The sequence below is a fragment of the Ambystoma mexicanum genome, chromosome 6p (genome assembly GCF_040938575.1).
Source record: "Ambystoma mexicanum isolate Mex_15411 chromosome 6p, UKY_AmexF1_1, whole genome shotgun sequence".
Classification (NCBI taxonomy): Eukaryota; Metazoa; Chordata; class Amphibia; order Caudata; family Ambystomatidae; genus Ambystoma; species Ambystoma mexicanum.
In genome coordinates this window covers 1,148,620,862-1,148,647,382 of record NC_090935.1, presented here as the reverse complement: position 1 = coordinate 1,148,647,382, position 26,521 = coordinate 1,148,620,862, and the positions used below count along the sequence as shown (strand labels likewise).

Below are 26,521 nucleotides of genomic sequence, written 5' to 3'. Positions count from 1 at the left end.
AGTCGCATTCTGGATTAGTTGAATGGGTGAAAGGAGGATTTAGGCACATTGAAGAAGAGGCTGTTGCTGTAGTTCAGCCGGGAGAGGATCAGAGATCTGGAGTCATTGAGTTTCTGTATGGCTGCTGCTCCAATTTTCTGCATATATTTTTCCAAGTATTGTGAGCTCATTACAAACAGGGCTTGAAAATACAATTGGATAAGCAGGAATTACAAGCAGTACCCAGATATATAGCAGTAACCGGTCACCAGGAGCTACCACTAGGCAACAAGGTGCTAGTTTACAGCGTTACAATAGTTTGCCCGGGGAGCCAAAATAAGCCCCAGGTAACTGTTGGTTTTAAGCTCACCAGGCTCTTCCACATTTGATTTGAGTCACATACTCGAAATAAATAGATTGACATTTATTTTTGTAATATAAATCAACTATCTTAAGTACCCGGCTTCGCCCGGTATGACCATTCTCAGAATTGTTTTCATATTCCACCGAAAAAGATGAACAAATATTGTTGTTTGCCACAAACGAAAAAACGTGATACATGTTAATTTCACTAATTGAAAACCAAATGTTTATCTCTGATTTAACTTAATGTCATATTTGTATGCATACTCTGATTATTTGCAGTGTTGTTAGCAGTGGTGGCTATTTTCGCTGCTAAACACACTGCTGCAAATAATCAGAGTAGGCATATAAATATGATATTCATGTGAGAATTTAAATCAGAGTTTAATAAAAATGTGGTGTTCAATTCATTAGTGAAATGAACATGCATCGAGTTTATTGCAAAAAAATCAATGAAAAAAAAGACATACTCGCTCTATTCTAAAAATGTTTTTCAAAAAAAAAACGCAAGACCAGTTCAACACAGGCGGCACGATGATGAGCACTTTCTACAAATGACCTGAAGATGGCGGCGGAACACCACAAACGTAATGCCGAAAAAATAAAAAAAAGTATTATCTCAGGAACAAGATCACCTATCGATCTAGACATAGTTGCGTTATTTGGGCAAAAGCTTGAAACTGTCTTTATTATGCATTGTGAAGAGAGCCACACATCATTTGAATCTTGAGGTAGGTCAACCTCTGTACAAGTTCAAGTTTGGGAGGGCAAACCTCTTCTGCAATGTTCCGTGGCATAGACTTGTCCCTGGAAACACAATCTGGATGAATTCCATGCGTTTGCATGGCCAGCACATTCAATGTCAGATCTTTCACAAATTCAAAATCCATCTGCTGGAAGATTGGCTTTACCACTGACTGTTTGCTTCTTTTGGTGAACTCCTTGTTGTAACGAGGTATGCTGAAATTTCCTATAGTTTTTGCTTGTTCCCTTCCACTGTTCTCGTTTAGTGCAAGCACAGTCAGTCTTGTCCTGGCCTCCAAACTGTCTATGCCAAACTGCAACCTTTGAGGCCTGTACTTTAGGCACATCTTATGAAACACCTCCAAATCTGCAGTGTGGCAGAACTCAGTGTGTCCCCTCATGTCTCTTAGAAGCGTTTTGCCGTACACAATCTTCTCAAGTGCTGTTTGACGCGGGGAGCTTGGAGCCAACCACCTTTTCTTATGCTCCAGCTCCTTGCTCAATGGTCCATGTGCACATTCGTGGAAACTTGCGTTTTCTTTCCAAGAGTGTATGTTAGAACAATGGTGCATCAATGAATGCCATTTTTCAAGCAGATATACTAGCATCTGAAGGAATATTCTAAAACAATTACTTGAAAGGTGAGTGAGGATGCTGTTGACTCCGGAATAGTGGTCGATGTAGCATCACAGTCCTTTAACCAATGTATATATTCATACCAGAAAATGCACATTAGTATTATAATTTAAGTCACATCAAAAACAATTAAAAGAAAGTGTGTGTGCAAGTCGCTTGGCCTCACCATCAAGATGTCAGATGAGTCTGTGGTTTCCTCCATGGTAACGGTCTGTAATTCCATCAGTGCGGTCTACGTGAAGACATATATGGTCATTTTTTTATGACCTATTTTCTAAAGGACGCGATGTGAGTGTGTGTTTAGAAAGGCTCCCATTGCACTGAACTATTCGTGTATCACTGAAGAAGGGATACACAAAGTAATCTAAAGTTCAAAATGTGCACACCACAGTACATCATGTCACAAAGGAAACTTCTGTAATAAAATATCATTGGAAATATTCAACAAAAACTGAAAACCGTTCATTATGTTACCTGTTCAGAGACTATTTCAATATATTGAGTGGTCACTAATAAGACATATTATACAGGCCAATTTAGAAAATGGTAAGATGCATTTCCAAATTCAGCATCCACTACTCACTGGGGTTAGCTTGTGCTGAAATTCAGTTGGAACTGCATTTGGAAGTAATTTCTGGGGGTGTTTCTTTGTAGTGTACTGTGATTGTTGATACATATCTTCTGAGAAGTGCATGTGGCAGACGTGGAATCGAGTGCCCATCATGTCCTCCAAGACAACATTGGCTCTGTTTCAATTTCGGACACTGCAAATCTGCAGCTCAAGAGCCTTTCCTTATTACATTTAAATCCTTTGGGAACACATGCAGGACTGTACTCTGACTTTTGACATGGCTGCTATTAGTGCAACCCAAAACGATACAGGAAGGGATTGTTGTATTGTCACTATGATCTATTAAAGAAATGTACATAAATATTACTATTAAAAAAGTGTCACAGTGAGTAAATCAAACATATTCCTGTAAATCAATTTGGGCGGTAGTCAAAACCTTTACTTAATTGTTGATATGTCAGTCAGAATGCCCCAGGGTCACCACTGTTAAAGGGCCAACTCACTGGTTTCTCCTGGCGTCTCTGACTCGTGGTTCGCTGTAGCAGCAGAGTTTTGAATCGGGTAGGATGTCCACAGCTCAGGTCCTCTGCCAGCTTTGTGGTCCCTCGCCGATATGGATGCTGTTTTCCGACTGGACAGCGTCGTGGACAACCTGTCTGTGGTTGCCGACACCTTTGCTGCCCTTCTCTGGAGTCTGTTAACCTTTGTTGGGTGTCCCGCCACTCCGGTACGTTGGGGTGACAAATGACAGTCCAGGAGCACCTCTTTCCTTCAGCGTGGTGCTGTCCCGCACGCATGCCATAATCTGCGGCCCCGCTTCCCGCTCCACGCACTCTGCAGCCTGATCTAGCTTCTTCACTTTCTCCTTCTCGTGTCTGCAGCTGTTCCTCTGATTTAAGTGTCCTGCGCAATTAAAGGGACAACAACTAGACTGCATGTTACTATTCGCATCACTATTGATTCTCATTGACTCTTTACTCCTCCTCGTCCTAGTACTTAAAGGCTTCTGGGAATTGAAGTCCAAAGGATTACCATAGTATTTTAAGTTTTTCTCTAGACAACGATCATTATCAACATTAGATGTCAAAGGATTTTTTAGAGGGATTATGTACATGTGAAGGATTAACAAAGTTCTGCTTAAGATGCTTCACAGAATTAAGACCTCACAATTACAGGGTTCTGAATAATGACAGTATGCAATTAGAAACTCTGGGATTAGGGTTTCTTCTTCACAGTCCAGGGAAGAATACTGTGTCTCCCCTGTTGGAGCCAGCACCTTGCCCTCCAGCTCGGATTTGGATTCTTGGATGGCTGATAGGAGTTCAGTTTGGGTGATTCCTGTGGTGTGCCGGGCCTGTGTTATACCTGCTTCGCAGCTCAAGGTGTCCTTAGGGGACACTGTGAATGAGTCCATCCTCGCCTGGAAGACCATGTTCTTCCCTTTCTCTTTTGCCATCCCTATGCTTTCTTTATGCACCGTTACTCACGGCCCTCCCCGGTGGGGATCTCGCTGACCCCCACCTTCTGTGAAGCTCTACTTTCAGGAGACACGTTCGGGCATTTACTCTTCTTTTCCTTGCCCCACCACTCTCGCCTACTCCTACTGTCAGGGGCAGAGCTGTACAGGAGTATTATGCTCCCTGCAGTTGTCCTACCGCTCAATGGACCCCACCGCAGAACGTCTTTTTCAAGGTGAGAACCTGGCTTCCTTTCTGTGGGTTCCCAGTAGTTAGTGCCCAAGTTGCTTGTCTGCCCCTGCCAAGGGTTTGGATTTTGCCTTTCTGATGCCAGCCTTTTGTTACCTGGCTATGGCACACTGCTCTATGTCCCTTGCATGGAGAAGTTGCTCTCCCCTTCCTCACAGGTTGTGATGCTGGAAATGCCTTATGGAGGGACAGGGCCTCCAGTTCTTGTCCTACCACTTCTCTGTGTGTGTGTTTTCTCTATGCTTTCTGCCACCGAGGGCCAGCTTCGACGTCTGGCCCTGCAGCTCTTCATTTTTATCTTTTGGTGAACATCACCCATTGTATAATACCCTTATGGCACCCATGGGTGGGGGTACACCCTTGTACCCCTTATGTGTGTTTTGGGGCACCTATATGTTGCCCGCAGAGCAGGGTTGGGGCTGGTGGCAGCTACATGCTGACTTGGCAGTGGCTCCGAGTGTCCTTCATTTGTGGGATACCCAGGACCTGCTATAGGAATCAATGGATTCCTACACAAAGGCAAGATGGCCACTGTGGCATCTGTGGCCTGTTGATTTCTATTGCCATTAACCTTGTTTCCCAAAGTTCTGGGAAGCCTGGACTCTGTCCCTTCCTCCCGACTGGCTGTTTGGTGGAAATACCATATATGGCTCTGGGGCTGCCTCCTGTCAGCCTTCCCAGGTGTTGTGTGTTGTGGGTACACCCTAGGGGTGTAACCTGTGTCAATGGATTTTGAAGTGAACTCACATTCTCTGTTGTGGGTGTCTGGTTTCTGTGCGTGTGACATAATAAACGAGACAACCCTGACTGAAACTGACATGAATGCAGGTTAGTGTGCTGGAAGGCTGGGTACTTGCCCCAATCCACATCTTTTTGTTATGGGTATCTGGGTGGAATGAATGGCATGCAGGCCTGTGAGCCTGATTGGCTGCCAGCCTGCATGAATGTCCTTCTGTGTGATTGGCTGACTGAGCCTGGCTCAGCCACAGGGAATGGGGGCCTCTCACTTACCAATTTGTCCAGAAGCTGAAGTCAAAGCTGTTCCTTGAAGCCCAGCTGGAAGAGAAGTCTGCTGTTGCATTTCTTCAACAATCCGAAAGTTGTGTCTCCCAAGGACTGATCCAGAGAGGAACTGCAAAGGAGCGCTCTCCCTGAGCTATGAAGGACCATCGTGCAAAGCTTCTTCTCTTCATCAAAGTATCCTGGAAGCCAGTCCTGTGTGCCTGTCATCCGGAGAAGGGGTCTTCGAAGTCGAGAAGAGGAGTGCCGAACATCTCGAGCCAAAGAAGTCCATTGGTGTCACCTAGGGTCTGTAGGTGCGTTTCATGACCGTTGGAAGCTGTAGCAGTCTATCGCCAAGAAGAGGGGGTACCCTGGCATAGTGCTGATGGACACCCAGAGCTGCGAAAGTTCCAAACTGCCTAAGAACATTTCAAGGGACAGCCTCACCATCATCACTGACCACTTGTTCCTGCCGGAGAGAGTCCAGAGTCGCTAAGAGCAGAGGAAGGCCCATCAGTGGGTTTTCCACCACCAGAAGCTAACAAAGACCACCCGAGAGTCCAGACTTGGTGAGGATTATAGGTCCACTCCAGTGGTCGAGTCCGGATCGCTAGAAGCCGTCCAGAAGCCTGTGCTGCGACTGCAGCACCGGACAACCGAAAGTTGGAAAACCGTGATATTCCGAAACCTGACACCAAAAGTGACATATGCACCCGTCGCCGCCAGAAGTCATCGGATGGTCCCAGGGGTCTTACTTTCATATACTAAGCCTTTAAGGAGCTCACAGCAAGTTCATCGTCACAGGACCTCTACAGTCAGAGAAATTGTCGACCAAATGAGAGCACTGCGAAGAGCCAAACTGCTGCACTTCAGAAAGACTTTGGTTCCTTTTTGTTCTTAGACTCAGCATTCCATTGGCTCCTTCTTCCAAAGGGGTTCCATCCTTGGAGGGTTGGAGGGAATCGTCCAGAAAAGCTGAGAAACTCTGCCACTTCACCTGCCAAGGCACCACAGGTACTGTGACGAGTAAGAGCATCTTCTAGCCTCAGAAGTGGTCCAGGGGTCCCAGATTCATCTTGGATCATGTTCTCCTGTGGCATCTCACGTACTTTGGGGGTGGTAGAGCCTTTTGAAGGAAAGTTGAAAGTTATTGAACATTATTGGACTGGGATGTAAAAGACTACATAAGTTACTCCGTAACGCTTCCCTGGCGGGTTGCCAAGGTGGGGGGGATCCTCACTCAGAATTACTTGTCTAGTCTAAAGAAAGCATTCTGCCACCGTTCATAACTAACCTGCCTTTCTTTACTAATCTATGCTGGTTAAACTTTATTTAAGAATTCACCTGCCCTTTAAAGCAGTCTGCAGTTAGTGCAGTTCTTACTGAATATAAGTAGTGTGTGTACCCACATAGAGTGTATATATTTTCCATTCTTTGCATAAGTATTCCAAGTACATTTTTTATATGCTTATGTATATATTCCTGAACCCTTATTTTATATAAAGAAGCTGTGTTATCACCTAACATAGTGTGTGGACATTCCATTCTGGAGACTTTGGGGAAACACTGTACTTAAGAACCAGCCTGCATCAACTCCTGAAAGCTTACGCCTGGCTGCCCATCCATTGCTACCAAATCGACAGCCTTGCTGGGGTGTTCTGTGCCTTTACCCAACCATATAGAGGGCAGATGTACAGACACCCCCCTCCAGTCTTTACACGGGTCCTGCCCACGTTGCTTGTGTGAGCTGCTGTTATTTTCTGTCTTTAGTCTAGTGGCCGTGTCCACCCTGTTGTGGCTCCTGGGCCACCTTGTTCAGGCCCCCAAAGGGGATGGGAAGCAGCTTCATGGCAGTTGTTGGGCGAGAGCCTTGCAGTGTCCCCCGCCGCTCCGTTGCACAAACTGGCAGTGTTTAGGGCCCTTGCAGGGATCTCTCTCACCTTGTCTATGCTCCCACGCGGGTTCCTTCGTGCTGCCGTTTGCCTACGGCTCTCTCTGTGCCACTGATCTGTTGGAGCCTGAGTCTTCTTCTGGCCCACGACACCCTGCGCTGCTGTCCCGCAGTGACCACCACCTCAGTGTTGGGCGCCACCGCTGCATGCTGCCATCTTGACCGTGCTGGTGTCTTTCTTTTGGGACCAAATTCCTCCCTTCAGCCGCTTCAGTGCTTGTGTCAGTGCGGCTCATGCTTCTACCCTGCCATTCCGACACCCAATCCCGCCCAGACGGCCTCGAACGCAATTGTTTGGAGGCTTCTGCAGTCTAGCTTATCCGCTGTTGGAGCGGAGCTAGACAGAGGTCTAGTCCGCCATATTGTGCAACAGCGCCCCCGACTCCCTTCTCTTGCCTCCTTTTGCAGTGTACATCAACAACCGGGGGTACGTCTCCCTTGCCCTGGCCTTTCTAACGCTCGCCACAGTACCAAGAGAATGACCTCCTTCTCCTGGCCTCTTTCAGAAATGTTCATCAACGCCAGGTGGTATGTCTTCCTTCCTCTGGCCTCTCTCAAGCTCTTCACGGTGCCAAGCGAATTACTCCCTTCTCTGGACCTCTTTCACAATGCTCACAGTGTTCACCCTGCCCACAGCCCACCTAGTTCACTACCCTGCCAGGTACTGTGACTATAACAATGATTCTGGAGGTAGTTTGTTATTGGATGTGGGTCCCAGACCCTTCTTAGCTCTTCCCGCTTCTCAATAATTATACCTGGTTCACTATCCTGCCAAGTATTCTTTTTGTTGGGGTTCTAGACCCCTTTGTATTGGTTTCTTTCTCTTGGGTCCCAGACCCCTTTGGTATTGATTTCTTTCTCTCTCTTGTAGTCTAGGCAGCCCTAGTCTCCCAGTGTGGCAGGGACTGCCATGAAGAAGAGGCCTCTTGATGTCACTACTTTTTGGTTGCGGGTCTGGTTCCTCACCAGTCACTCGCAGCTGCTTCTGGGTATCACGCTCCCATTCGCGTACCTCCTTCTCCCTCCAAGCTCTGAGGTGCCTCTGCAGCGTCTTCCTGCTTTCAGGCAGCACATTCCCAGCGGCCCACACACTTCAGCTCTCTCGACCAGAATGCAATTCATACTCCTGCTTCTAGGCATGTCCCGACCCCGGCAGACCTCGAGGGGACATCTTGGCCAAAGGGCAAGCGTCCCGTCCTCGACTAGCTCTTTCGGCTTCCAACCACAGTTTTCGCAACTCCCGGTACCTCCAGGGAGGATCGATCTCTGTGTTTGAATTTCCCTCTTCTATTTTAGTTGTACCTTGGCCAATAGGAAGTATATAAAGACTAGAAAGCGCAGGATGGTACATAGAGGTGCTCTTTATGATTCTGCACTTCTTCCTCGTCACAGTACTGATCTTGAGGGCTCTGAGTGAGTCAGTTGGTCGCTTCCTCGTCTCAGTAGATATGGGATATAGGTCCCTTGAGGAGCCCACATTCTTCCTCATCCCAGTACTTCCTACCTTACTGGTTTTAAGGACAAACTAGGGATGGTGTTGTAGGGGGTTGGTGAGGCTTTGTAGGGGGTTGGTGAGGAAGGTGGGTTAAGGTAAGGTGGGCCATGGGGATACCGCATTCTCCCCAGATTGTCACTAATCCCACAGGGTGCTTCCCTCCCCATGTGATCCACCTGACGGGCCCTGAAGACCCTCGCACATGGAAACAAGGCACAATCACCATACACAAACTGATACGCCAGACACAAGGTTCTATTCCCAAAATCTAGGGTTTATTGCAGCAAATAGTCTCAGTCGGTCGACCGGATCTCACGTCTCGCAACGTGTGTTACCCAGACCTTGTGAGACGCAAGAGAGAGAGCATTCTACAACAGTAACATATATACAAAAGACCATCATATTATCAGTTAGTGACACATCAAAACCACCCATAATGTATCTTCCTTAGCAAGGGTTCGGTGATTGACAATTATGACGAGAATGACACCTTCTAAGACATTTATTCAGCAAACAGTTGCAATCTGCAAAGGCGCAAACACTATTCTTTGTTACAGAGAACATAATGCTCTTGTTCTGTTAGCGAGCTGTGTTCGTAGGAGAGACACATTCCAAAACCTGCTATCTCCCAGTTTCTATTTGTGAGCTAGCGGTCGGCTTGATCTAAAGGGGCCCAGTGAGGGGGGCCGTGAAATAGAGTATAATTCATGCCTCTAGCTGTCTATTTCTAGATTTTCTGCTGTTTCAGCGAGACCAGCTGGCACCTGCTTGGTGATTAAATGCCTTTCTGCTTACTTTCAAGGACTTGTGAGGGAGGAAAACAGTGTGTTTCTGTCTCGGCTAGTCTCTCAACATATAACTTGTGGCCTCGCTCTGTGCAGGGGCAGAATGAAATAGAATCCATTTTAGCAAAGCGTTTGAACAAAAAAGAAAGGGAAAGCAAAAATGGGAAAATGGTGAATTCTGTTGGTACAAAATGGACGCTCTATGGTTATAATGACAATTCTGTACTGGCGATGCAGGGCATATGATGCGGTTGGTTTTCGGCCAACATAATATACCGTCTATGCTATGGTAGGGTATTTTCTAGACTAACACACCCACTGAGTACCACACCCATGGGGGGCTATCGGGTAGCGACCTCACCTCCCTGGCCTCATGGGAAGTGGCTCCCCCTATGGGAGAAGTGACGATATCTGGAGATTCATACAAGAGCCCTTGGGAAGAAGTGAAGAGACGTTTGAGGACTGTTGCCAAACACTATCCCAAGACAGCCCTCAAGGCTGTGCAAGGTGGGTTGGGAGAAGGGAGTCATTCTCCAGACCATATTATCTTTTCTGAAACAGAAGCTAGTGTACAGGATTGCTGGAAAAGAGATAAAGACTGGACCGGTTCATCAGGAGAAGGGAGTCATTCTTCTGGTACTATCTTCATTTGGATGCTGAACCCTTTTGTAGATTAGTGGTAAGGTTACAGTAGGTTTTTAGACAGAGATCGGACACTTTTTATTTGGACCAATATCCTGACGATGAGCACCTGAGTTGATATTAGTTTAGGTGGCGATAACCCTTTAGAGATAGAGAGAGGTAGGTTATTTTCTTTATTTCTTAAATACAACTTTGTTGAAACATGTCGCCCCTTTGTCCAACTCCTTACTCCACCCAAATGAGAAGTGATTTGTAAACAACTTAACAAGCCACCTTCTAAGATCATCTTTCTAGACAAGATCAGTCATTATGGACATGCAATAAAAAAATGTCAGCATACCAGACAGCAAAGCTCACTTTGGGGCCTGCCCTCCCATTGTGGATGCAATTACAGCAAAAGGTTCATGTTAATATCAAGCAGAGAGCACATATCGATTTGTATTGTGTTACAGTGAGCAGATTAGGGTTACTTCGTCCCCACCCTCTTATGTGGTGCTGCTACTGGTGGGGCACAGTTGAGAGGCTCCAGATTCATCCAGGAGTGCATGACCTTTCTATATTTAGGCCAAAGGAAGCCCCAAATGAAATAAGCATACACATGGAAAATTGCAGCTTGATAACAGAGCTTACAAAACACCCTTAATAACAATCATTTTTATCGAAAGGAGTTACGAGACTAAGGGTCCCATTTAGAGCTAAATTAAATTCTGCAAAAAATGCTGGCTGGAGAGCGGTAATAAAAATATGAGGCAATACCTGGTATGTTTTTTTTAAATTCTAATGTCTACCTGTAATGAGGCTGTAAGTACTTTGTATTGTTTGCAAAAAACCTGTGTGCCTCGCATTCTATCTAGACTACCACTCTAAAGAACTTTAAACTACCAACAATTTTCCAGTAATTATTACCTTGATTTCTGTGTTTCAAGAAGTTTGACAAATCCATTTATTGACCTGAAAGACAAAAAAAGTGAAACATATCTTATTAGTCTTCTCTTTAAATTTTTACTATTTAATCCTTTAAAGATATGATAGAGATTGGCAAAGATGAAAAGCCAAATTACTTACATACAGTGATATTATTTTCCAGTGAATTCAAGCATTTCATAGATTTTTCCATATGCAGAAATAAACTAAGGCACTTAATAGACTCGATCTTTTGATATCCCAGAAGGAGTGCAAGACTGGGCAATAATGTCTCCAGGCCTCAGAGCAACACCAAGCGAAGTGAAATAGACATCAGTTCCAGTTCACGTACTGAGACGACTCTAGCAATGTTGTCACTGCTTCCTTGAAGGCAAGCTTCCTTCATGTGGCCGGAGAAAGGCAGAAGCTACCTGACTCTGACCCTGGGGGAGGCTATCTGCGGGAGGACTACATGGGGGAAAACAATCCTCAGGGAGGCGGAGTAGACTCGCTACATCAAGGCAGCCATCTCCCGGTTTCTTTAGCCTTTGGTAACACCCACCTGCCTCCCTATTCCTATAGTCACGACTAATTACCAACTGTGTTTACATACCCCTTTGCTTGATAACACTGAGACGAGGAAGAGGACTGAAGATCACTAGAACCAGAAAGCAAACGCTGCGCTCTAGTTGTTGGAAAAGGTTAACAGGTGCCGGGACATTCAAAAACACCACACCCGGAGAGAAAGCGCGACTCACTTCTCCGGAAGTTGGTCGGGACCCCGAAGGAGAGCAGACTGAAGTGCGGAACGGAGAAGATCCTGGAGTTGCCGTCTGGGGAAGACTGGAAGGGGAAGGTTTGCTGCACTTGTGCCAAGGACAGCAGGAGCTGTCCGGTAAAGGAGGCAAAGCAGGAACCAGAGAGCAGACAGGACAGGGGTCAGAAATGAGAGCCAGATACAAAATTATAGTAATACCAAAGTCAGACATTTTATTAAACAAAAGTGGGTTGGGAAAACACCTCTCTGGCTCTATTCTAAAGAGGTCCTCCCCTGCCTAGAAAACTAAAGATCAGTCTGTGTCAAGTAATCAGTAACTTAAAAGCCATCCTGGTGCCCAAAAATGCCATAAAATAAACATCACACATATAAAGATGACTTTAAAAAGTGTTCTCCAAGGAAAGATCCAGACAGTGGTTAACTTCCCCAGGCTTTTTAGGTAGGATGGCAAGAGTATCTCGTTATCCAACAGTTCCTTTGTGTCTTCACTAAACTCACAAAGTTCTTATTCAGAAAATGTCCATGAAAGTCTTTCTTTAGCTCTTCTTGCAACTTTTGCGGATTAGCTGGTATACTCCTCTGCAAGGAATCCTTCTATGGGTTTTTCAGATTCACTGGTATACTCCTGGCAGGTATCTTCCCACAATGTCAGAATCTTTATACAACTTTGGCAGATTGCCTGGTATACTCCTCTGCCAGGAATCCTCCTATGGACTTTTCAGATCCCCTGCTATACTACCCAGCCAGGTATCTTCCTAAAATGTCAGCTGCCTGGTGTACTCGCTTGCCAGGACTTCTTATTTTTTTCCCCTGTTCTTTTCACTGTATCACAATAGCGTATACCCTGAAGTGCTTGGTATATTTGGCTATGGTAACACTTGATTCAGCTTTCCCCCACATTAGCTTTTCAAACCACTTTTAAATGTTGTCCGTATTAGCAATCTCATACCATTCAGTCACTCGGTTGCATGCGTGTCGGTACGCCCCGGGGTCCCCAATGGCTTTAGGCAGACTCACCGGTCGTTCCCAGCATCTCTGATTCTTGGCGTGCCTCTGCGACAATACTTCTTCACTGGTTTGGCTCCTCATACTGTGCGGACGTTCCCTCAGCGTTTCCTGCAGCTCTGTGATCACTCGCTTGTTTTCCCCTGCAGCCCGGACCGGAGAACGTTGCCTCTCTACACGACCATACCTACAGGAGCAGCTCTGTGGCTCCCATGACTTCCATGGTCCTTCGGGTGTGCCTGCTGCACCTCTCATCCCTTCTCGCTACACAGCCATGTGCATTTCCCGTTCACAAGCCACCGTCTGCATTTGCACGCCTTCTCTTTCACTGCTTTCATTTGTACAGTTCTCTCCCGCACTGCTTGTTTCATTAGTGAGTGTGGATGCCATTTTTAAATGCCCCGCACACAGTACGTCCAGCAAAACAACTAGCTTACATGTTAGGCTTTGGGCTTCTCTTGGTTTGAATATACTCCTTCCTCCTCCTCTAAGTATCTGAGGATTTATGGGAGTTGAAGTCCATACATGATTTCTTGGATGGTATTGTTCAAAACTCTCACATAAAGACGTATCAGAAACAGAAGATATTATGTGTGAGTTGTGAATGTTTGAGTCATGAATGAGGGTTTGACTAGAATGATTTAGAGGAAATGTTTTCTGACTTTTACTATAAGGTGGAACAGTTAGGTGACAATAAGCCATTAGGAACTTGGGTATTATAGGGTCTACCTCATAAGAAAGGGGGGAATACTGCATCTCATCTGATGGAGTCACCACCTCTCCCCACTAGTTGTTTCCTCCCATGTGATCCTCCCTCATATAGCTGCCTCAAGGGTCAGGATCAGGTAGCGGCTGCCGTCCCCCAGCCACATGGGAGCAGATCACCACCGGGGGAATCAGTGATGACTCCACTGGATTCATCACACACCTCCCAGCTGGCAAGCAAGCTGCAGTGAGAACAGTGAGTTGCAAAGGACACAGAGCGAGATTGGCATGCCGAGGCACTTCATGGTGGATGCGGCTTACTGTTGATGAACCTGGTAAGCCCAAACAAGGGAGCTGGGACACCAGTGCAAATGAGCAAAGAGACTAAGATGAAAGAAGAGGGGTCACTGACCCGATATATGGAAAGTATAATTAAAGAATCTTGGAACTATTTAAAATTGAAGGTAATTGCTGAGAAGTGCAAGTCTGGGACCCTGCACCCAAATACTGAACCAATTAAGAAAGTCCTGGCAAGAGAGGCATACAGCGAGTCTGAGACCCCGCACCCAAATACTGAACCAATTAAGAAAGTCCTGGCATGAGAGGCATACAGTGAGTCTGGGACCCGCACCCAATTAAGATGGTTGGACTTGGAAAAGGGGTGGAATCTAGGGGAAGGCAGCCCCCCTCCACTTTCGCAGGTGAAGTCTGCAAAATGTGGTAAAGTCAAGAAAGCTCAGGGGAAGAAGCATACCCCTTGAGCCTGTGAATTGTGAAACCTGTAAACTGTGGAAAAGCTAAGAATGTTCAAGGGAAGAAACAAAACCCTGGAAGCTGTGAATTGTGGAACAGTGAAATCTGTGAACCATGGAAAAGCTAAGAAAGCTCAGGAGAAGAGGCATACTAATTGAGCCTGTGAATTGTGGAACTACGAAAGTCTCAACGTAAGGGTCATACCCCTTTAGATTGTGGAATGGTATAACCCAAAAGCAGATCAAGAGAGAAATATCTCGAGTTGATGAACTGTATAAACCTGAGGAAACTCATGGGAACAGTCATCCCACTTAAGATTGTGGAGGCATCCCCCTTGAGATAGTGGCGTATGGATGTGTGAAAGTGAAGAACTGTGAGGGGTCAGAAATGAGAGCCAAACACAAGGTTGCCATGTTTTCACAAGAAGATATTTATTAAAAGGAAAAAGGTTGGGAACATGCCTTGCGGACCCTGTGATAAAGAGGAATGTGCCTGCCTATAAACTAAAACGAAGGGTCCGTCTTTGACAGGATTTCAATAGCTGAAAAAACTCTCCTTGTGTCCAAAACATCCTATCCTGACCCTCACACTATAAACAAATGACAAGGTGTACTGAACAATATCTTCAGTTGACCAAAAAGTGTTCACAACTAAAATAAGTATAATTTCAACAAAAATGTTAAAGGCTTTGGTTCCAGAGGGTGGATCCATTCCACTGGATTCTCAATTGTAAGAAGAATAGTAACTTGTCTAAATAGTTCATTGATATCTAGTTTGGACTCACAAGACTCCTGTGTAGGCAGCAACATTTTTAACAGTCTTTCTTCAATGCAACCTTCTCTGTGGTATGGATATCAATGTCTTTCTTTAACATCAAACTTTCCATGGTTCAATAAATAAACACCAATCTGTCCTTTACTATTTCTTGGGGCTTGCAAATTGCCTGGTTTACTCTCCTGCCAGGTTCCTTTCTGCAATGCCAACTGCCTGCTGTACTACCCTGCCAGAAATTTTATTTATATCAATTGCTTGTCGTCTTGCTTGTCAGGATTTCTCATATATGTATTTCATTTGCCTGGTTTCTTTGGCTTACACAGACTTCTTGTGTGCTTCTTTGTTTCATCAATATTGTAGGTATGGCCCTCCGGTTGATATATATACTTGTGGAAAGGTTTCTTTAAGTTTGGCACTACATTTAATTCCATATATTCACAGTTCAATGCGTTTTGCCTTTCTGATTTTTGTTATTCAAGTAAGCCTTTCATCGTATTCACAAAGTTACAATGTTCAAAACGCTGTTCGCGCGGTCCATGGACTATCCCAGGGTCCCCACTAGTTTTGGGTACACACACCGTCTTTCTCCAGCGTCTCAGTTCGGGATCCTGCTTCTGCGGCGTGCTGCTGTCACCCGCTTTCCAGTCTGGACACTGTAGAATTTCTTCCGGCCTCTCTCGCGGCTCACGATTGTACGTCTGCTTCCCTTGGAGATCAGAAATGGAGAATGCCAGCTTCTCGACTTGCCGAGCGCCCAGGACCTTTCTTGAGGCTCCCAGCGTCTTCACAGCACTTCGGCATCTCTCCTGTGGCAGCCTCTTCCGCTCTGCCATTCCGGTACGTACTGTTCGTGAGCCCTTGAACAGGTGACGTCTTCTCCTTTAATGCCTCTCTGAACAGTGCGCCTGTTAGGTTTAAATGTCCCACGCACAGACGCTTTGGTTCAAGTTCTTGGTACATGGTTCAAACTCCTGCATCTTCATCGTCTCAGTACTTGGAGAATTCTGGGAGTTCCTACATATTGTTAAACACATGGTATTGGAACAGTTCTGTTCACTGGTTTACAATAAAGAACATTAGAAGAAAAAGTTTTGTTTGAGCAATGTGAGATAGTGTCATGGTTGTGTGTTTGGCCACAAAAAAGAAGAGGGTTCACTTCTGCCAACAGTAGGAACATGTATCGGACAGTATGCCATGAGAGTCTGGGCCATCAGAGGGTCTTCCTCATGGGAAAGCGGGAGATAGCGTGTCTCGTCCAGTGAAGTCATGACATCTCCCTGTTAGTTGTCTCCTCCAGAGTGATCCTCCCTCATGAAACCACCCCAAGAGCCAGGATCAGGTAGGGGCTGCCTTCCCCTGGCCACATGGGAGGAGGTCACCCACCAGGGAATCCATGATGACTCCACTGGAATCGTCACAGAACATTGCAAACAGTGAAATCTAGGGGAAGAGAAGAACCCCTTTAATTGGTATAACTTTGTTGGTTTCTTTTACACTTTGGAACTTTATGTTGGAAGAAACTGTTGCTTTGGATATTCTGACATGTACGTTGCTTTGTTTTGTTGAGGCAGTGAAACCCATCCTAGAGGGATAGGTAGGATTTCCCTAACCCTCTCTTTAATTTTATCAATAAAAGCTTTTAACAAGCACCACAATGCCACTGTGTCCGAGTCTTACTCTTGATCCCTTACAATACCCACATCAAAGAAATCCGGAATGGACAGATCAATGAACAAAAACATTACCAAAATGATTCTCCAAACTCGGCCGGTGGGAAGGAGATTATGGTCTCTGGGAAGATATTAATCAGAAAACCAAATTAATATCTCATCCCACATTTTCATCAACCATAGAGACTCCCACACCAGTCCAAAAATCCATAAAAAGGCACGAGGAAAGAGAAAAGCAATCATCTGACCAGGAAGTATGTACATTGCATGACAGGTATGTGGCTCCTCCCAATATGCAGGACAATAATCCTTTGCAAAAGTAATGAGATGACTCGATGTAGCTACCTGACTGATGTCCAATAGGAGAACTCCACTCATTTGTGCTGAAGTGGCCAGTGACCTCTGGCATAGTGAACTTTGAGACGTGCCACGGGAGATCTATTGCAAGTTAATATCAAGTCCTATTGTATGTAAATATATCAAACGTATAAAATGAACAATGCGGTTCTCATTGTAAATGTGGAAAAACCTATAAGAGATTGGTTCGTTATCATGGATCTGTCATGTACTGTTTGTATTCCGGCATGTGAGTATAGCTGGCAGGCTTTTTTCCCCCCAATGTGCCTTCCTTCTATTATTGCCACAGGAGTGGTGAACGGAGTTTCACTTTGCTGTCAAGCGCTAATATGCACAACATTATTCTTCGTTGAATGATTACGGGGGTCCCATTTTAAAAAACCCTCCAGAGCTTTGGATCTCACTTAGCAGGGTCGGATTGGACCCTCTGCCTTTCGGCCCGTGGCTGGGCCGAAATCGTCCCTGGGGAGTGGGGGCCGGTTTCTAGCCATGCCTGGGCCGGTTTTGAAAGAAAACAAATTGATAAAATAAAATGTTTAAACATTTCTTTTTTATTTTTCAAAAATCCTTTCTTCCTTCTTAGGTCGATAAATGAGTACCAACACAGGTTGGGTGATATTGTATGCATATTTGTTCTATTAAAAAGTGCTATAAAATACAATATAATTTGGCCTTGGATGTCTGCTTGGATTTACAGTAATTTAGTGTACTTAGGAACAATGCTATTTGATGCCACTTCCTGTTTTGTCTGGTGTAAGGCTGTGTTTCATCGCTTCCCGGGATGTCGCTTTGGGGTGGGGTCAAATTACATCACTTCTGGTGATGTCATCAGAGGTCAAGGGTCATGAAGCGAGGGGTGGGCCACTTTTTTGAGGCGAGGGGTGGGCCATTTTCTTTGTGTGACAGGGCCTATTTGATGTCCCAGTCCTACCCTGTCACTTAGACCTGGACCTCTTGAAAGGCCTTTCTCTACAGCTTGTCAATGTGCCCATGACCTGCCCCGCACATGTGGCGGGATCTGGGTAGTCATGGGATCTTCCCCATACTACACCCAGGTCCAGCATAAAGCTGCGAGTGGACGGCACCCAGCCTGCTTGGTTTCCCCATTTTTCACTATAAGACCCAGGTTGCGGGCCGCCTCAGGCAAGGTATTTATTTATTTATTGTGCATTTGTTGGGTGCTTATATAACAAATAAATTGTGTTTCAAAGCGCCCAAAGGGCAACAGAGAGGGAACATTGGATAGAAAACAATGAATACACTGGAGGATAAAGACAAAGCTAAAAGGCCTTTTGAGCATTCACAGCGTGCAAGTGCAGAGAGAGGAGAAGGGAGAGGGAAAGAGGGATACAGGAGGTAAGTGCTGGAGTGCTGTGCTTGCGAGTGAGCGAGTGAGTGAGCAGCAGCTGCAAGTGCTCAATTTAGGAAGTGCTAGGGAACATTCATCTGTAAGAAATAAATGGGTAAGTGCAGGCTTACAGTGACGAAGTCCAGTAAGTGCCAAGGCAAGTGATGTGTGTAGGCAGAGGCTGAAGGTGATTGGGTGTGGGAGGCCAGGGCCCTGAGGACACATACGGACCCTGGTCACCAATCACAGCGACAGTGAGATTAGCAGAGGAGGGAAGAAAAGAAGGAGGAGGTGAAAAGGAAAGTCTTGAGGAGATTCTGGAATTTGCGAAGGTCCAGCTCAAGATGAAGAGGAAGAGGGAGGCTGTTCCATAAGAGGGGTAGAAATCGGCCTCGGGCTCTCTGTTTAGCGAAACGATTGACACACAGAGAGTTGGTACCAAAGGAATGTAGAGGTCTAGAGGGAGAGTATAAATACTCTCCCAACTCTCTGTGTTACTCTCTAAAGTAAGAGCAAGTTGCAGATAGCGTGATCCCTGGCCCCAGACAGCCTTATGGATGATGCAGAGGGATTTGAACTTGATCCTTGCAGCAACCGAGAGCCAGTGAATAGCTTTTAGGGCAGGAGAGATGGGCTTGAGGCCAAGGATTAGTCTTGCTGCCCTATTCTGGATTAGCTGGCGGGGTCATAGAGAGGAAGATGGTAGATTCAAGAGAAGGCTATTGCAGTAGTCTAGCCTAGAGAGAACCAGAGCTCTGGTAACATTGAGCTTCTGGGGGAATGTGAGAAAAGGGAGAATTCCTTTGAGAAGGAAGAATTGAAAGTTGGGCTTCTTGGCAATGCCATGAACGTGAGGGTTGAAGGAAAGAGAGGAGTCCATGAAAGTCCAGTAACAGGAGATGCATAAAAGGATGAACAAGTTACACAGTTTAACAATACGTTAAGATTACTTAGGACTTGTATATAGTGCACCTGAGAAAAACTGTTGTTAAAGGAAACTATAAAATCAAAACCCAAAGGAACTGGGCATGCTAGAGTGACTAATTTGGATTCACACCCAAGCACAAAAGATTTTCCATTGACTAGAATACATAGCCTTTCTGAAAATCAACCTGGACACAATAGCAACTTGAAAATGGTTGCAGTCTTCATACCTCACCTGTTCAACTTCCAAAAATGAAGGGATAGAGTACAGGGATTTGGATGGAGGTTTTATCCTGCTACAGCAGCCCTTCATAAGGAGAGGGCACATATTGCATTGAAGCAAATCGGTATAGCATGTCCTCCTCACCTAATGAGTAGCAGGACACATGTAATGAGTGGAACTGTTTGATGTTGATAGAACAACCACCACTCTAAAATCATTTTATCCACTAATGAGCCACACTTTCCCAACTACTTGGAACATAAGCTCCTGAAATTATTATAGTCTTGTGTAGCAAAACGGTCCAGAAAGTCCTATGTCATGAAGATGTTGAAGACCGTTTCTAGATTGATTTCCCGCTTATGGTACGTTTAGGTTCTTTCAGATGAGGGCTTCCACCAGTGTTTTCTTCTTGTTTGCAGATAAGAAATGTAGTCTTCATCAGCCGACTCAGAGTCGAGACTAAAAAATTACCTGTCCTCTAACAAATAGTGCAACAATGTTAGAATGTGCTCAGATACCTCTGCAACCTTTCTAAGCTGTCTCTACAAATTAGATCCATCTAATGTGTCAAACGATAACATGAGGTTCATGAGCACTGCTAAGCATACAGTACTACAGTATCCAGATGTGAGGAAGGACCCTTGTACAGAGATGTAGAAGGGATCAATGCCAACATTCATAAGTCAGAAACAAAGATCCATGGAGCGAGCAAAGCCAAGGAGCTGGAGGCTGCGAGAATGCATCCAAACAAACCAAGCGTGTACTCCCGTCTTTGCTAAAGATGGCTATCCAGCCATATGATGTGTTGGGAAGGAGCGAGGCCACACAGCTGTAGAAATACTACTATTAACTACCACAGACTATCCAGCGTCTCCTCACAAATGTCTCCAGAGATAAACCAATGCCAGGGTACAGATCAACAATTAAAGGGTGAGATCTATGTAATGCCAAAGAGAGCAGAAGAAAAGTCAGGAGGAGACGGCCAGGAAACAAGGAGCTACCGGGATGACAAGCATATCAGTCAGATCCCAGAGGAGCTCAGACAAAGCACAGACAGTGTACGCCTCTGCCGGTAGGCACAAGTGAAAGAGCTGAGGGTCCTGGGGAAGCCTGACACAAATGAAGAGATTGTGCTCAAGCTAGCCCAGGCGCAACATATTTGTCCTGGAAGCAAGACAACGTGGTGCAACAAAGGTTCGAATCCTGATCCCTGCACTTAGAAACCATTCACTGGTATTAAGCGCGTTATAAATTAACAATTAAATAAATAAAAATAAATTTACGAGCAAAAGTTGAATAATTAACTTTATATCATGATTTATGTGTTTTGAATAACTTAATTGAAGGGTGCAAATAGGGTTCAATGGTGTTTCATTAAAAATGTTGGCCTTTCAGGGGTTGATAGCACAGAACGCATGAAGATGTTTTGACACCTTAATTTTCTACTATACGGTTTAAGGGTTTGGAAGAACATCTATGGGGCAGAGAACCAACTCACAAGGTCCCTAGCAGAAGGAGGTATAAATGAAATTCAGCAAAGAGCGAACTCAAAAAGGCCATACTGTCATAGATGCAATGTCCATTCCCTAAGCTAAAGCCCAAGCTCCTGTAGAATCTATTCCCGGGGCACTTTCCTTCAGATTACCCACAATCTCAGAGTATCTTAAAGAGTCCCTGCACAATTCCTTGTCTTTTCCTTCACCTCTGTCTTTGCCTTTGACTTGTCAGATTACACCAAATGTAACGGCTTCTATTTAATGTGATGAGGATGTGATGGGGATAAATATCTATGAGATCTATGGGTTTAACTACAACTAAGAAGGGCTTTCCCCTCTTGGAATAGTTTAACCAAAGGTTGCCACAATGGGTTCAACTATAAGTTGTCACAGATTTTGTGGCGTTACTGCATTGCTCGGGCGGCTTCACAGGACTGCCTTTTTGCAGCTGTGGGCTTCTGTCCACCTTCCTGCGGTCAATGCATCGTGTTTCCAGGTCTAGTCCCTCTCGGTTAGCATCTCTTGCTCCGACCTCGAGGTCTGGCTCCTGGTTGCTCCAGGGCCTCTGATTCTCATGCCCAGACAACTGGAAACACAGCGTTTGTTCAGCGAGGCTCTGTCAGCATTCCCTGTTCTCTGCAGCAAGCCTCCAGCCAGCTCTCGATTGCTCCAGGGACGATCTGCTGCAGCGCACAGTCCTTCCTTTGTTATGTTTTGCTTTGACTCTGATTGACTGTACTGCATATGTTGGTTCTGCAGTGGGATTTTTCTTCCTTGCCTAATCTTCTTTGTGTCAGTTGTAAAAAGCACTCAGTCTGGGAAGTTCTTACAATTCCTCGTCCCAGTGTGATCCGAGTAGAAGGGGTCTCATACTCTACAAAAATATATGGCTTAGGGGCAATGCGCTCACATTGGAAGCAAGACGACGCAAAGCAACACAGGTTTGATCCCTGGGTCTGCACTTAGAAACCTCTGGGTATTAAGCGCGGTATAAATAACCAATTATAATAATAAGAATTATATAGACTTGTGGGGAACTATAGAGGATGGAGTGGGGTGAGGGAAGTGAGGGGACAGACATGGAGGGGGTATATACCATGTTCCCCCTGGATAGTCATCACTGGTCCCATGGAAGGATTTCCTCCCCATGAGATCCAAACGCTGAATACCACCCCCAAGGGAATTAACGGGTAGCAGCTTCACCTCCCTAGCCTCATGGAAAGGGGCTGCCCCCCATTGGAGCAGTGACAATACCCTGGTATTCAACACACAGGGTATTGGCCTTGCAAAGCTTTGAGGATACCTCTAAGGAAGGGTGTGACCCTTTAACTATGGTATTTGTGAGGGGTCAGAAAAGTTAAGCGGACAACTTTTGGATAATTTCTCAAAATATGCAATCTTAAATAAATCACAGGATTCATCAAACGCATTACTGTCTTTACACTGGCGAGGATTTCCCTGCCTATAAAAACTAAAGGAAAACAGTCTAACATAGGATATCTGGACCTCACACTTAGACATAAAATATACAAAGAAATATATGGAAATTCACAATAGCATCAACAATGAGATTCTCTGACTTTCTTGATAACCTGGGTGAACTCCTTCCCCAGGTTCCAACTTCAATGTTCAACAAGAAAAGAAACCAGGAAATCTGGGTTTGCAACACATTCTGATCCGGGTTTATAACACAGTCTTTAATCAGTTCTTGGTTCCTTCAATATCAAAGGTAAAGTTCTGTTAAACAAACTTCAAACAACAGAAAAGGTTCTCTTCTGGCTGAAATAAAGACATTTCACTTCATCCAATAGCATGATGTTATTTCCAGCCAAGATGTTTTGCAAAAGTCTAGCTGTCCACAAAGTAGTATTCTATTTTAGGTTAACATAACCACAACTTCTGATAATGTTAATGAACCACAGTTCTTGATCGCCACTTTTTAAGTCTTTCTGTATAATATTAGGAGGCACGATTGGTATCTTTGTCAGAATGACTTCACAGCACTGCTACTTTCATGTTATCAACTCTCAGCTTCAAGCAACATTTGCAAGATTTTACCATTAGGGTCTACTCCTCTTTCTCATAGTATTCCACCTTCAATTGTGCTACTGAAGTATCAAATTTACTGACAACCAAATACCTCACCACAACTTCAGTACTTTGTGACACAAGCACAGTTTCAGTATTTTGTAACTCTGCTACAGTTTTAAATATGACAAGATTCACTTTATGGTGCTTCCACACCTTCAAGTAAGCACAGCACTCTTCCTCTGAATACTCCCTTTCCAGAGGGGCAGCCTCTTTGCCACTCTTGTATATCTGCAACCATGTCAACCTAAGATTGACATTAGGACACACTTCTCTCTTCTTCCTATTGACTTTGTATCTGCTTCAAATAACAATTACCCCACCCTTACCTTTACCATTCTGTATTCTGTCAGCCAGAATAATTACCCAGAAGCTTTGTTGTCACTCTCTTGGCTTCAGTTAATGCTTGCACACACTTGTCCTAAGTAATGCTGATATTCTATTTGGCTCACAGACACATTTAGACCATTCTTTGGCTCTGGGAAATCCTGGTTTAAATCTTAATTGGAGGAACACATTGGTCATTCTTGGCTTGGGCAATGCTGACTTTATTGTTCACACTTTCAACTTCAATTGTCAATTTGGTTTCTCTGCGTAAAATTGATTCAGGGGTCACTCTTTCTCCTGGAATCATAATTAGGCGAACGCAACCATTCCTTTCATGTGTTTTCACATGATTAAGTTCAGCAAATAACGTTTCACTGCTTTTCGTCCTTGCGCAAGTGAAAGAAGGTCTGCTTACACGCGAGTGCTACATTTAAAAAATTCCATTGTTAAACTATCAACTACCGGTTTAACATCACTTTGTTCATACGCGAGTGATTGTATTTCTTTTCTGGATACTGTGGTCGGCAGTGCTCGCACAAGGAATCAGAACGCTCGGTTAGACTCACCGGCTTCAGCAATCCTTCATGTCTGTATTACAAGACTTCTGCGACTTCTAGCTTCACTTTGGGCCCACACCCTTTCTCGCTGAAGGTGTCTGTGGTCAGGCCACGTCATTAAGGAGCCCTTCTCGCTCCTGAGATCCACGACTACACAGCAACTTCTGCCACAGTCTCCAACACGTTTCCTGCTGTGTAATCTCTGCAATTAGGTTCACAGGAGGAAAGGCGGTCTTCCTTCAGAGTTTGGGGCAACATGACCCTCAGAGGACAAGCAGGTGAAATATGCTGTATCAGAGTCCTGTCGTCCCTTTGGTTCTCCCACTATTTCGGCCTGGATTGCCAATACTGGGCATTCTTCCTTCCGCTTCCGCTACTGCCGCATGCACTCCAGCCACAGTTCCAGCTCGTTCTAATGGCCTGCGATGAAGAGGCCTTTTAAGTTTAAGCCTCTCAGCTTCCCTCAGGTGTAGGTTAATCAGGCTTAATTGCCTGGCTACTGCTGCTGCATTGCTCTTCAGCCCCCTTCCTCGTCCCAGTACTTATGGGATTATGAGACTTGTAGTCCTCAACACCAGCAGTAGAGCTTTTTGGCAACTTCTTATTTGTAAGGATGTATTTATTTCCCTTACAGGCATTGAGGGATAAAATATCAGAAACGAAATCCTGAAGATTAGAGGCCTTTCTAACACGAACACTTGCAGATTTTGCGGCACTTCGTCTGAGACCGAATCAATACGACAGCTTCTACCCACATGCCGTGGCACAAGCAGTTCTAGACCATCATACTTGACAAAACACCTGGCTGCAACACAAATCCACGATGAGGACCTTTGGTGGGCCCGCCTGATTGGTATGGAGAGGACTTCATGGGCAATAGCGACGACCAAAACTTTATATCAGATCTTTTCTTCAGACAAAACGGCCACTTCAACCATCTCTTCCACCGTGTTCTAGACCCCACCATACACATTACTTGGAAGACAACTTTTTTTTGGTTTTTTTTTTAGTGGAGCTGCTCGAACTTTACCTCTTTCTTTGCACCACAATCTTGTAAAAATTGCAAATGCGATTAAATCTCGTAAGGAACAAGTTACTTACCTGTAACTGTTGTTCTCCAGCATGGGTCTAGCATGGATTCACATGCTCATGAATATTCCCCGTCGTCAGGCCGGGAATCCTCGGTATAGAAAAAAATCTATCAGTTTCGTTTCTGATCTGTCTTTCTCAGTAGTAACCAATCACTGGTCTCTGGGTCATACTGCCCCCAGCCAATGACTGCCCTCTCCCTAAGCCCCGCCCCGCCCCTGGCAGCCAAACTCAGATTTGGTAGCACGTGAAGTGGCAGTATGACCAAGTGAAGAGCCGCAGAGGGGTAGGCGGGAGGGTTCGCATGTGAATCCATGCCAGACCCATGCTGGAGAACAACAGTTACAGGTAAGTAACTTGTTCCTTCTCCAGCATGGGGTCTGGCATGGATTCACATGCTCATGAATATAAGAATACATAGCAGCATACACATGCACAACCACGGGAGGTGGCAAAAGGCTCAATATCAAGCAATACAACAACTCAACATTAAGCAACTCTTACCTCCTCACCAGGCTCACCTTAGGCGAACAGGTTGCGCAGCACTGCCTGGCCGACTCTGGACTCCTCCCTGGAATCCCGGTCGATGCAGTAGAATCTCGTGAAGGTGTGCGTCGACCTCCACGTAGCAGCCCTGCAGATGTCGAGCAGGGGCACACCAGACAGGAACGCCGTAGTAGCAGCGATCGCTCTGGTCGAATGGGCTCTCAGACGGCCGGGCAGCGGTCGGTTTGCCAACCGGTGACAGTGCATGATGCAGCCGGAGAGCCATCTGGAAATGGAAGTCTTCGAGAGAGCCTTCCCTTGCTTCACAGGTCCAAAGTTCACAAACAGCTGTGATGTCTTCTGGAAACTCTTTGTGCGGTCCACGTAGAACTTCAGCACTCTAGCTACATCTAGCGAGTGCAGAGCCCTCTCAGCCGGCGACGAAGGCGACAGGAAGAAAACTGGCAACACCTGGGGCTCGTTGAGGTGGAAGTCTGACGGCACCTTGGGCATGAAGGAGGGGTGCGTCCTCAGCACCACCCTCGTGTCGTGAAAAGTCAAGTATAGAGGCTTGCAAGACAGGGCCTGGATCTCTCCCACTCGTCGTGCAGAGGTGATGGCCACGAGGAATGCTGTCTTCCACGATAGAAACTTCAACGGCACTGAATGCATAGGCTCGAATGGGGCCCCCATGAGCCTAGTTAGTACCACGTTGAGCTCCCACGCCGGGGCAGGGGCCTTCACCGGCGGGAATGATCGGAACAGTCCTTTCATAAATTCCTTCACCAGACGATGAGACCACAAGGACACCCGTCCTGTAGTTCTGGTGTAACGTGAGACGGCAGCCAGATGTACCTTGATGGAAGCGTGAGATAGGCCAGCCTTGGCCAAAGACAGTAGGTATGGCAATACTTGAGGGGCCGTAATCCGCAGAGGGTTAATCTTCTGTGCCCGGCACCAGACAGAAAACCTCTTCCATTTGTGTCCGTAGCACTTGAGAGTTGAGGATGCCCTGGCCTTTGCAAGAACCTCTCTGCAGTCGGCCGGGATGTCGTATCCTCCAAACTCTAGTGCTGCAGGAGCCAGGCCTGCAAGTTCAGCGACTCTGGTTCGTGATGAAGAATGGCACCTCCTTCTCTGGAGAGAAGATCCGCGTCCGTCGGC

At 45.6% G+C, this 26,521-nt stretch overlaps 1 protein-coding gene across 4 annotated transcripts in view; it reads right to left on the bottom strand.

Annotated features, from left to right (window-relative positions):
- LOC138510246 (zinc-regulated GTPase metalloprotein activator 1A-like) overlaps positions 1 to 26,521 on the bottom strand; it is a 1,057,423-nt gene that overhangs the window by 399,907 nt on the left and 630,995 nt on the right. For all 4 annotated transcript variants that reach the window (XM_069625760.1, XM_069625761.1, XM_069625762.1 and 1 more), the window contains one exon: positions 10,781 to 10,825. In XM_069625760.1, the coding sequence (XP_069481861.1) occupies positions 10,781 to 10,825 (45 nt within the window). The remainder of the gene's footprint in view (positions 1 to 10,780; positions 10,826 to 26,521) is intronic.